Source organism: Primulina tabacum, chromosome 18 (genome assembly GCF_025594145.1).
Source record: "Primulina tabacum isolate GXHZ01 chromosome 18, ASM2559414v2, whole genome shotgun sequence".
In the NCBI taxonomy this organism is placed as follows: Eukaryota; Viridiplantae; Streptophyta; class Magnoliopsida; order Lamiales; family Gesneriaceae; genus Primulina; species Primulina tabacum.
In genome coordinates this window covers 31,435,488-31,448,343 of record NC_134567.1, presented here as the reverse complement: position 1 = coordinate 31,448,343, position 12,856 = coordinate 31,435,488, and the positions used below count along the sequence as shown (strand labels likewise).

The 12,856-nt window shown below is 33.5% G+C and overlaps 1 protein-coding gene and 1 pseudogene across 1 annotated transcript; both read right to left on the bottom strand.

The window, feature by feature from the left end:
* Positions 1–2,555: 2,555 nt before the first annotated feature.
* On the bottom strand, positions 2,556–5,191 carry LOC142533137 (uncharacterized; annotated as a pseudogene).
* A 2,946-nt stretch (positions 5,192–8,137) lies between these two features.
* LOC142532503 (E3 ubiquitin-protein ligase ATL23-like) lies at positions 8,138–8,699 on the bottom strand. The gene is made up of 2 exons (XM_075638785.1): positions 8,597–8,699; positions 8,138–8,502 (listed from the first exon to the last, which is right to left on the bottom strand). Exons 1-2 carry the CDS (start codon positions 8,697–8,699, stop codon positions 8,138–8,140), a joined length of 468 nt encoding a protein of 155 aa, XP_075494900.1.
* Between the last annotated feature and the right edge of the window lie 4,157 nt (positions 8,700–12,856).

Genomic DNA, 12,856 nt, shown 5'->3' with positions numbered 1-12,856 from the left:
GCATTGCTGTCATGGCCGGACGACATATTCAGCACATATAATTATATATTTTTCTTCTAAAGCTGAGCATTAACCCTGACTTAAGCCGGGCTTCAAGGGATATTGAAGGCGCGCCTGCGTGACTGCACAAGTCACGTAGCACTTTGCCCTGCAGGTTCAAAAGGTGGCTCCCATGCACGTATCACTTTGCCCTGCATAGCACTTATTTCTCGGTGTTCCATGCCGGTTACCGGCTCTGATACCATTCTGTCACGTCCCGAGCCCAGACCCGCTGCTGCGTGACTGCACAATGGATCCCTATAGCAACTACTTCGTATTCGTCCTCGCTTTACGAAAATGATTAATCCAAGTTGCTATAGAAGTCCATTGTAAGCCATTATAAACTCATTTTAAATATTTGATTTTTAAGACGTGAGACAAGGATATTGCACCACCAACACCGCAAACGTAGTTTTGATTTTGAAGGAGTAACACAGCAGATCATGCACCAGTTTAAGTTTTGATCTGGATAATTAACAAAGCCTCGAATTACGGATCGACCGGAATAAACTGGATTATGGAGCCCCGATGAGTTCCCACCATCACACCCAATCAGATTATTAGAACCTGAGTGTTTTACAAGTAAATCACAATTACTCAACATAGAAAAATTGAGGTTTGGCTAAAAAAATTGTAAGATTTTATTTACTCCCACAAACATGCTATTGCGGGACCAAAAAGAAAATAAAAGTTTTGCTATAATAAGAACTGAGCCATCCGCAAGATGCACCAATTTGAGTTTTCCTTATTCTTTGACGGGGACAACTTTTGAAGAATATCTGTTAGTTCCCTGGGGCCACTCCCTCTCCATGGTTTCTAATAAGTCTTTTCTTTTCACGCAACGGCTTTCAAGATTACTGTCATACAATATGGTAGTCAGAAAATGAAAACAGCCCTTGTTCACGAATTTCTCATAAAATAATTACAGTGCTGATTTGTACATTCAATATTTTAAAGATTTAATTTCCTGTTGTTGAAAATAAATCAAATTCATTGACGAAAAATCATTTCACAGTTTCACGTCTGTCTTGTTGGGTTGGAATGGGGATTGCTCAGAAATAAACTGGCTTTTATCTGCAGAGACATGCAGAAATCTGCACCAAGAATTGGAAGCAACTTTCAGAAGTGATGCAAACATTTCATCATACAAATAAACATATTAGTCATGAATAACAAAAAGGAATAGAGCGATTTGTAGACTGTATTCAAATCAATCTCACTTAATGGTGAGCGATGAATTTAATCATAGAAATTAATTACCCACAGATTCTAAAATTCACTCAGCGTATCAAAAATTCATTTTCCATACCCTTGCATTTGTAGACATGTTTCTCGAACCAGGTCCCCAATGCCTAGTGAGTCAAGAGCCCCCCCGGCATTGGTCCAGAGTGTAAGGCAAACCCAGTGATTCTCAATTTTTGGAATGATTCTAATACCAGGCTCCGAATTCCCAACCTACAAATGTATATATTACATACTTCATGCAACTCAACTGTATCAGCATGATTCTTTAAACACTAGATATAAGCTCTAGTCTATGAGGGAATTTTGAGTTTAAGACTCCATGTGCACTGTAAAGTATTTGAGTTTCAATCTAAAATAAGTTGAATCTCAATCTGCAAATTATGCAAATTCAACTCCGAGACAGTCGTACTTCAAGTATAGTAATAATATACGTATGAAGTGCCAAAGCCGTAGCCAAACCAGATATGCCAAAACCCACTATAACAATGTCTTCACATATTTCTCTGTCCATTTCTTGCATCCTTTTCCCTGCAATAGATATTTCAACATAAAATAGTGGCTAAATTTATAGAGAACCGAGTCTCTGCAATTGATGAACAAATCAGACACGAACTCCTAGTGACAAGGTTGATTGTCCGTCATTATCTTCCAAGTCCAAATATTCGAAGGAAAATTTGTGATTTCCAGGCTGCCACAGAAACAGTATTACTTTTTTTTTTATTCAGGGATGACTACACTTGGACGTCATGGTCCGATATTTCAACCACAAAATAGAATAACCAATAGTTTCATGAACATATAGTTATCCATTTCATCTGTTGGTATAAAAATAATAGAACTATTGTTTATTAATTAAGGTGATGTTACGATTCAACAGAAAGTAATTCGATTGTTGAATTTTTTTTAAATCAAAAATAATAATTTTTTGTCCATCCCACAATAATACAATGACTCACTGGTTAAATGGTATAAATCCTATTACAATGCGCAATTATAAATCTGCGGTATAGTGGTTGTAATACAGTATAAGCGAGGCAGCAATTATAGAACACGCATTAGGAGAACTCCCATAATACACCATAAAACTGAATCAAAAAGTAGATGTTATCAACTGTGTAAGTTCTTTCAAATTAAAGAATTGAGTGTTCCTCGGCAATGAAAGAACCATCTAAAATTAACTTCAAAAACTAGGAAAAGAAACCAAGCAAACAAGAAAAGGGCTCAACACCGCTGATCTTTTCTACAATTGTGTCTCATTTTACTTTTCATATATATCACCTATGAATGGCACGCGTATTACATTACTTTTGAATTTATGTTAGGGCATGTGTCGCATATATTTCCATAAAACAAGAAATGAAAAACCAACAGAAACAGAAGATCAGGAAAGGTTAACGACCTCAGTTAGTGAGTGACCACATAGAACATCCTATAGTTGAAACTAACAAAAATAATGACAAATATGGAGCAGACATCCGTCAATCAGCTGAACATCATATCGTTCTCACATCACCACCAAGGTTAAAAAACTATGCACCCACAGCAGCTGCAGCGGCAGAAGAAGCATGGAATGGTCTGTTAGATCTGAATCCCTGACCGCTACCACGTGGGCCCCTTCCATGGCCACGGCCTGCAGCAAACAAACGTATCCACTAGGCACAATGAGTGACCAAAAAAGAGCTGCTTAAACTAATATAATTCATACTGCTTTAAGGTCCAGAATCCAGCACATAAATTTCTGTTGAAAAATTAATGAATACAGGAATATCAACGTCTTCAACCCCCACTCTTGTTTGTGCCCGTGTGGAAACCAAATGTTGAAACAATAACACCAGAGTTCACACTGCTTCAGAAATAACAATTCAGTAGTGTGTGAAAAAAAATCAACTGAGTCCGTGTAATACCTCGAGGGACCACTTGATTGTAGCCTCCAGCATCATATTGATTATCCACCTGAAAACCATTGTAACCTCCCCTCCCACGGCCACGGAAATTGCGAACTCTACCTCGACCTCTCCAATTACCCCTGGCATACCCACTATTCTGCTCATAGCCTCCATCATCGTATTCATATGTTGAGAAATCATTCCCTGCAATTGCAATAGCAGATATGCAAAACTAACATAAGTATGATTCAGCTCAAACTTTTAACACCGAGCTACAAATTAACTGAAACAAAAATATGTAAATCAACTTCACACCTGATCGACCTCTGGCCCTTCCCCTACCAAATCTTCCTCTTCCTTGGGCAGGATGTGATCCTTCTACGCAATTAAAACAAAGACATTCCTAAGCTCAGGGTAAGAGGAACAAGTACATAAATCAGAAACCATGATACCCACCTCCATCATAGTCAACCTCTGTAGACACCTTCACCTGGTCAGCTGGTATGGGAGGGTGGTACCTAAAGCAAATAATGGCCAGAATTACAAAGAATGGTCTGTACTTCTACTTCAAGAACAAAATAGCAATATTATAAAGGGAAAACCTATGATATCAATACTTTTGGAGGAGTAAAAAATGTATTTTGCCTTGCAATTGACAAAAGAATAGAGATTAACAAAGCATGTCGTGATTTTCGTTAGCTCTAGCGCAAGCAGACCAAGAGAATTTTACTAATATAGAGAATCTAAAACAACTCACCCGATATTAGTCTTATCCAAATCTGTTTTTGACAAGAGTAATAATGATCTTTGAAACTTTCCTCGTGGTTTCCAGACTATTACAATAAGCAAACAATGACACAATCAAGTAATTTCAGATAGAAAATTATCTAAGTTCATAAATGTAAACATCCTGGTTTCTTTGTTGCCTTTTGAGTATGCTTACGTTTGGAGACCCTCCTCCAGGGGTTCCCATGTGTCAGTTATATCAGTTATATCAGTGGATTGAATTGATGTAATTTGGTGAAGCCCAACAATTCTCCTCTGAATTATGAAAAAGGGAGAAAATTCATAAATCATTTGGAACAACTCAATAATCAAAAGGCAAAAAAAATATTTTTTTGAAAAAAGACAACCTTGATCAATTCCACAATCGTCACAGTTTTGTTAATCGCTCTTCCCATTGCCTTGAACACTATTTCATCTGACTCCTTTTCCTGTAATATATAGCATGATAAATTAAGAGAAACCAAATATCTTCAGGGAAATGGTATGTACTTCACACTGGGCTATCCTTCAAAAGGGCAAAACTAAAAGTGCCAAGTTATAGGACATTTCATATGATACTAAGATCATATTTTCAAATCTTACTATGATATCCACAACAACCCAAGTATTAGCAGAAACAAGCCCCAAAAGCTGGACGCACATTACAAATTAACAAGTGAATCCGCCACATCGTACGTAACCAAATTTAACCTATGGAATAACCAAGTAAAAGTAAGATTAAAACTAAAAAACAGCAGAACAACTCAACAACTTGAACCAGAAATTTGGTGATAAAATAAGCAATGCCAATAAAATGGAACAAATTACCTGATAACCATAGAAAAAATCCTAGGGAGACTCATTTGAGGTGGGTCAGTGTCACTTGAATCTCACTTTAAAATTAATTTGACTTTCGAAATTTTTAATTTTTCGAAATTATAAATAATTTCAGTTTTCGACCCTGCAAAATTAAAACTTTCGCTCTCAGACTTGGGGTTGGCTCCACCCGCTGTCCCGTATTTACAATATCATATACATAACTAGACCTGAAATCAAAATGCTAAACAAAATTTCTACGCCTACATGCATGCTTGCAAATACAAACATACCTGAAGCAAACCCATTGCATAAGTGATGTAGCTTCGCATTCTGCCTTGACTCGTAATCCGAATTTCGTTCTCATCAATCGGTGTTTCCATCATCGACTTCTCCACCTTATGGTAACGATCCATGCTCTACACAAGTACTCAAAAACAGAAAAATCAAAATTTCAAAAAAAAAAAAAAAATTAACTCGAACATCCTTAGCCGGAAAGCAATAATACAAAGGAACAACCTCAATTAATTAGTTGATAATTGATAGAAAAGAGGGATAACTGGGTTTCGGGTAGATCTATATGCGACTAATTCATTAATTTTTTTTTTTTTAAAAAAAAGTTACAAAGACCGAAAATTTAACTTAAGTCAGTGTTCACAAGGTGAAAGGATAATGTAATATTAGTCCGCGAAGCGAAAGCCCTCTTCTTCGGCTACGTTTCTTCGTTACGCCCTGAACGTTTTGCTGCTTACTTTTCAATTATTTATAGCCCGGTCCAGCAGCTGTGCCCTTGTTCATTTCATTTAAACCGGCTGGCCGTTGATCTGGCCAAACTTTTCCCCAATTTCTGGAACGAGCACCACGTTTGGAATTTAAGGAATAGAATCATATTCCAAAAAGAAGAAATCAACACTACGAATTATCAAGAAGATCAAGATTCACATCCTCATGTCTATTCCAGGAGCTAGTGATATGTTTCATGCATTGATTTAGTTGGTTCAGTGTAATTATGTTAATGTGTTTATAGTTCGTGTCCGGTGTATCTGTACACAAATATCTTTTTATATTTTAATGAATTTTTAATTTCATTAAAAAAATTAAAAAGTGCTACTCTCGATTAGCATATAGTCACTTCAATATTTTGTACCTTGTTTGAGTTAGTTTCTTTCTTTAAAACAAAACTCGAATTTTATTTTGCATAAATTTATATAGGCTTAGGATCAAGGAAACAAACATAAAATGGGGGAAATGATTGAATTCTCAAGTCAGAATTGTTGAACTGGACTCGACAAATAGCACGAAACAGGTCTGTAGAGTAGAGAATGCGTCCTTGTGATAAAAATAGCTTTTAATTTTTAAAAAAATGAATTGACATATAGATATGACACGAGATAATATAAAATATAATTTTTTTAAAAAAAATATTAGGATATGCCACGGGGCAAATTTTGTTATTTTATGTATGAGATGTTATTGTGTGGGAATATCTGTGAGATATGACGACATGATCTATACTTGAATTTAATAATAATATTTTTTATTAGATCAAGTCAGATAAGAGATTAATCTAATAATTATTGACTATTGAGACAATCTCATATATATGAGTTTTATGTTTGTATATTTATATTTATTTATACACACAGATATAAGATACTATATAAACATAAATATATGAAAAATGTCATGATTTGAAGCTTATAATAAATATAATAATTTACTAGAAAATCAAAATACAATGTGTCAATATATAATTTTCATTTTTTTGAACTTTTATATTTCCATAATTAAAGAAAAAATTTGTGTGAGACGGTCTCACTGGTCATATTTTGTGAGACAATATCTTATTTGGGACATCCATGAAAAAATATTACTTTTTTATGCTAAGAGTATTACTTTTTATCGCGAATATCGGTAGGGCTGACTCATCTCACAGATAAAAATTCGTGAGACCGTCTCACAAAAGACCTACTCTCGATTAAAAAATTAGTCAATTAACTTTTTGTAAAAAAAGATAATAGCTCTCACGGTGTTTGGTATGGTCAAGAGATGGCCATGCACCAGGTTTACAACGTAGAACTGCATGGCGTGTCATGATGTTTGCTACCTTGAAATTTTCTTTAACTTTATGTTTTTTTTATCCGAATACATTTGAGATTCGACATGCAAAAATTTAACAATACTTAATCTTAAAATAAATATATTTCAAATTGTAAAGCTCGGAGAGAATATTGGTGGAACATTTAGGTGCCTATACCTTACAATTTATAATACATTATTGTTCAATAATAATCTACCAACATAAAATAGGTTTTTTTTTTTTTTAAATAAAAATAGATCTCATTTATACATCATCCAACACGTTACGCCATGTGTTTTTTAGTCTCGGGGTCTATTTTTTAAAAACTTTTTTTTTCAGGTTTATTCGGGCAAATCATCCCAAAATATATTACTCAAAATATGTTTTTATATGGATATATCCTGCATCCGGTACTGGGAATCCATTGACGAAGAAGAAAGGCATGCCATAACAAAACTTCTGTTTCATCTAGTTGTATGTGAATCTCAAGTGCTGATTCAAATTTTAACTGATGATAATTTTCGACTCAGAAGTTTTGTTGTGAATTGCAATTTGATATTATAACAGACCCATCAAGGTATAACCCGAATTATGTCGCATCTCTCACAAATATTTATACCACCTTTCAAAAAGAAAGTTTTTTTAAAAGAGTCATGCCACTGAGCTTGCCAAATTAAAATTGACAATTCTAGAATGAAGTAACTAACCATTTGTGGTTTAAATAATCACTTGGTCAATACGTAATAAAATAAACGGGATCCTCGATTCTAATAATGTGGTTGCCTAATAACTAAGGTATATATGGTGTTGGGCTGTAAATATCTTGGTAAATGCGTCAATGAATGAGTTCATTATGGCTTCATTTCGTCACCACACCATTGTGCAATTTTATAATTGGAGAATGCTTTATGTGTATACGAAATTTCCTTTTATCATCGTCGTTTCTTCTCATTTTTCTCGTGCTATGCTAGTTTAAACACTCCCACACACACACACACACACATATATATATATATATATATATATATATATATATAATTTAATTAATTTTGGAAGTACATAATTCTGTCAAAATAAAAATTATTTGGAAGTCTCAGTTTAGTTAAATGTAATGGTGAGAGCTGAAAATTGTGGTAAAACTTTTAGAATGTACAAAGAGAATGGTATGAATTTAGGTCCTTCTCGTCTTATTAGATACAAAAAAAATTCAACTTAAAAAAAGAATGAAAACCATAATTGAACTGCCGATGATTGATTAATTACTCTTCTTTATTTAGACGCAGAATACGAATACATATTCGCCTCTTCAACATGGATCATTCTCCGGCGGATTGAAGAATTCAGATCCAATCTTGGCCCGACAAACCGGGCAAAAGGGTTGCTTGGACAACCAGGTGTCGATACAATGCAGATGAAATCCATGATTGCAACCGGCCGGTATCAGTTTCGCGGGTTGCTCACTCTCGATTTCGTCTAAACATATAGCACAATCCGAGCCCAGAATCAAGTCTTTTCCGGTGACTTTCGGGAGCTTTTCAAGATCCGAGGACGAGAGCCCGTTGTGTTGATTGGGTTTTACGGGTGAATGGAACTCCTGGTTAGCGTTTCCATTGTTGGTGCTTGCTGCATAGCACAGCAAACAGATGTACACCAGGAACACCGCTGTCATCCCTGCGCACGGTAGAAACAGAGCGAGAAAAATCGAAACGAGCATTTTTGTCGTGCTCGGATCTTGATTTTATGGAGGGTTTAGCGTGGCGCACACCATGGCTGATGGTTGAAATGCCAAGAAATGTGAGAGGGGGTTTACACTTTATAGTGGGATGGCAAGGGTCCAGCGGATAAGGGACTGTTTGGCTCTGACCCATAAATGTATTTAATACTCCTCCTCGTAAATCATGTTTTAATTTGAATTAGTTAAACTAGCATTGGTTTATTTGATTATATTTTGCAAATATTGTATTAAAAGAGGGAATATTCGAAAGTTATACGCTTGCTGGATTCATAAATACTCTCATGTGTAAAATAACGTCCTCGGTAGTTAATTTTCTTGAAAATCTGAGAAGAACGTTAATAAATATGGATTGACGAGTGGGAATGCATAGAGAGTTGCGTGCACATTGCTTTTTATTATCTTTAAATAAATAAATAAAGCACTAACCATGCAATCTGCTCTTACGAGACAAGTGTTCGATTCCAACTTTCAAATCTAATTTTGGAAGTAAATATGGTGTCAAGCTGGCTCCACCAGCGAGTTTACCATCCACTGGCTACTATTTGTTTTCTGAGTGGCCACCGAGGATTTTTTGAATTATAGTTTTTTTTCCCTCGTTTAAAAAATCGAGAGAAAAATGGGTCTCATATTTTTTAATTTTAAATTCATTTGAATCATCAATTGTAAAAATATAATAATATTTGTCATATTTATATTATTTTCTTCGTCCCTCTCATTTAGGTTCTATTTCTTTTTCCATATATTTGTCCCAAATATATAGTCTAATTTTCATATTTAGTGAACTTTTTCCAATTCTTTTACCATTTTATCCCTATTAAATTAATGTTATTAACTACTTAAACAAATTAAAATCTTCATTAAGGCAAGATGAAAAATTGCTTTAAAAAATTTACATTTTCAAATACTTTCTTAATACGTGTGAAAACACGCACAAACCTAAATGAGTGGAGACGGAGGAAAGTATATTTTATCGAAAGTGTTAGCTCATGTTAAATACTCTCAAATTGCTTCCAAAAAGTAAATTTGTTTAAGGAGGTAAGGCGACCTAGCTTGTTAGCATGCCCACGCAGAAAGTTCTTCACGTTTCTGGTAACATAATATGGTACGAACAAATTCATGAGATGATATAAAACAAACTAGCTATAGCAGAATATTAGCGACTAAGCTACGATTATATAGATCTCTTGATTAACATTCAGAGAGAATTGTCAACCACAGAAAATTGATAGGACGTGTCAGGTACATGATCGTGCCAAATTTATGTTTGATCAAATTTCTTTAACCAAGTTTTGTGGATCTCGATTTGGTCATTAGTTCTGACTTTCTTGATATAGCCACAAAACTACAAATTAAACTGAGGAATATGATGAAAATTGCAGGAAAAACTCATGTACAATAATCTAATTTAATTATGATTTGGGATAATGAGTTTACAACTAAAATTGAAAAAAACTGAAGGAGTATGCTAAAACTTGAAAGAAACGGAGGAAATTCTACTAAAAATATGCGATGTCATTAAGCTAAAATTGAAAGAGCTTTTTGTTGTAGCTTTGTTGATGAAAATCTCAGCAAACAAGTTGACAAACACAATTAATGAAAGTTGATGATTGACCGGGGAAACCGTTGGAAACACGTTTAATTAATGCAAAATGCGTGAAAGAACTCTTTAAATAGAACTCACTCGCCTCATTCTAAAATAATTCATTCTTCGAGTTTTCTTTCATCTTGTAGCAATTGAGAACTTCTTACACACCACGAGACATATTACCGCTCAAATACTTTTTACCTCCTTGGACCTTCGTTTTGCTGTGCCTTCAGAACTTGGGCCAAGTATAAATCTAGGCTAACAACTAGTTTTTGTGGCAATTGTTTCTCAAGAAGACAAGAAAGTAAATTTGATCAAAAGTTCATTTTTTTCGTTTATTTCTTTGTTTTCATCTTTAATTCAAAAGTAAATCTGCAAATCAAAATTGTTACAATCGTCGCCTTCAACTGAAAAAAAATCTGCAAATGAGTAATGTATCCGGTTCATTAATAAATATCCCGTTTGAAGGATAGAGTTTCCCAATTCCCATCGGCAATTGGCAAGGTTAGTTATAGCGCCAGAGGCATGTTTCCTTATGATTCCGAATGATCCTTGATTTTAAAATTATAATCTTACGTTTTATTTATAATAATTTTAACATAAAAAATATTAAAAACCAAAAAAAATTTCAAGCCTTAAAATTTATAAAAAAATGGTTGAAATTAAAATCGAAAAAAAAAAACTGATAAGCAAAAATGTACTTTTCTAGATTTAAATGAATAAAAAAAGCTTATATTTAAATTTAACTTGCCAATGTATACTTTTATTCTTGATTATAACGTTAAAAAGACAGAAAGAAAGAAGAGAAAGGAAAAAAATCTCCGAAATTAGACTTTTTTAAAAAAAAAAAAAAAACAAGATATGTTTTTGTTCCGGGCTGGTGATTTTTGCGAATAAACCGTCCAATTTTAATTGGATCTACGCAAAGCCAGAGCCGTAAAAGGCTAAACATGAAGGAATGGAAACAAGACTACCATCTATAAATTAGCTTATGGAAAAAATTACTTTACTAATTTGATATAGTATTTGAATTTGTTCTGTTAAACTATATGACCTAATTTTCGTAGGAACGGGATTTTGACATAAATAATATATTTAATTTATTTAATCATAATTTTTTACTTATTTGGATATGAATTTTCAAGTAAACCATAATTTTTTTTACTAGCTTTTTGTTAGATTCAATTGAATTTTCGGTTAACTAAAATATTTATTTATCATAATTACTATTTGTTTGAATGTTTTTCAAAAACATAAAATGAGATATTTGCAAAGTATGCATAGAAAAGTATGTTAATAATTTTAATAACTAAATTGATAAAAAAAAATTAATTTTGCAAATATTTTTAAATTAATTTTCAATACAAACATGTTTTTTTTAACTCAAATTTTCTTTAGTTTAAGTGAAATTAATTAATCATTTGTTTATCATAATTAATGTTTATTAATTTATTTTTTTTTCAAAAATACGTCATGAAAATATGCAAATTGTGCATAAATTAAAGTTTAACCAAATAAAAATATATTACTATTTTTATATTGATCAATTTTGTTTATTTAAATTTATTTAAATATTATATTATAAATTATAATTTTTGGGCACTGTAACTTGGTATTTTTTATATTTAGTATGTAAATTTTCAAGTTGCACTTTTACTCTTGCAAGTCTTTGTCTATTATCACTTTTAGTTGTCTTTTCCACGAAATGCTAACATGACGACGGAAATTGATGAGGTGATATCAAAAATTGGTTACGTGGTATCAGACATTGCCGACATGAGCATAAACTTAAGGCAAAAACTTGTGTGAGACAGTCTCACGGGTCGTATTTTATGAGACGGGTCTCTTATTTGGGTTATCCATGAAAAAATATTATTTTTTATGCTAAGAATATTACTTTTTATTGTAAATATCAGTAGGGGTGATCCGTCTCACAGATAAAGATTCGTGAGACCATCTCACAGAAGACCTACTCTAAACTTAAAGGATTAAAATTACAAATTGGAAACTCACATAACTAAAAATAGAAAATGGTCAAGTTATAAGACAAAAATTGTATTTATCTTGCGAGTATGTGACTCATAAGAGACATCTGGCTCAACTTTTTTTATTTTTGATTTCGTGAGAACCTACAACCAGAGACGTAGCCAGAAAATATTTTGATCCTGGGCTGAATGATTAAACTAGCATAAACTACTTGCTAAAGAACAATTATTCATAGCGATAACAAAATTGCATTAAAGTTAAATATCAACATGAGACAAATCATGATTAATCTAAGAGGGCATAGCACATGGACCAATCTTGGCACATACAATACTGCATTAATCAATCATCATTAACAACACGACAAAAATTAAATCTTGTCATTGTGCTAAAATCCCATTAATCAAAACGCAGAAGCATGCTTTTGAAAACATTGATCTAAAATCAAAAAAGGCAACAATGACGAGACCATCCATTTCTGGAAGAGTAATGTGTTTGCTCTTGATAGTAAATTGGTTGGTATTGAGATGGGAACAAACCTAACTTCTGAGCTAACGGTGGTTTGGGGGGGGGGGGGGGGGGGGGGGGGGGGTGGACAGCATGCTTCGATTGAAATTTCCAGTAGCATACTATTAGCTCTCATCCTCTTCTTTCCATTTTGGGGTAACGACTATGTGAAAAAAAAAAAACCTCAAGAAATGGGCTAAAAATTTTAGTAA

Bases quoted from the DNA above. Each gene is read 5' to 3' on its own strand.
- LOC142532503 (XM_075638785.1), bottom strand. From the start codon at position 8,699: ATGGGTCAGAGCCAAACAGTCCCTTATCCGCTGGACCCTTGCCATCCC. The intron at 8,503-8,596 runs GTGTGCGCCACG...TACCGTGCGCAG, and splicing joins CATTTCAACCATCAGCCATG to GGATGACAGCGGTGTTCCTG.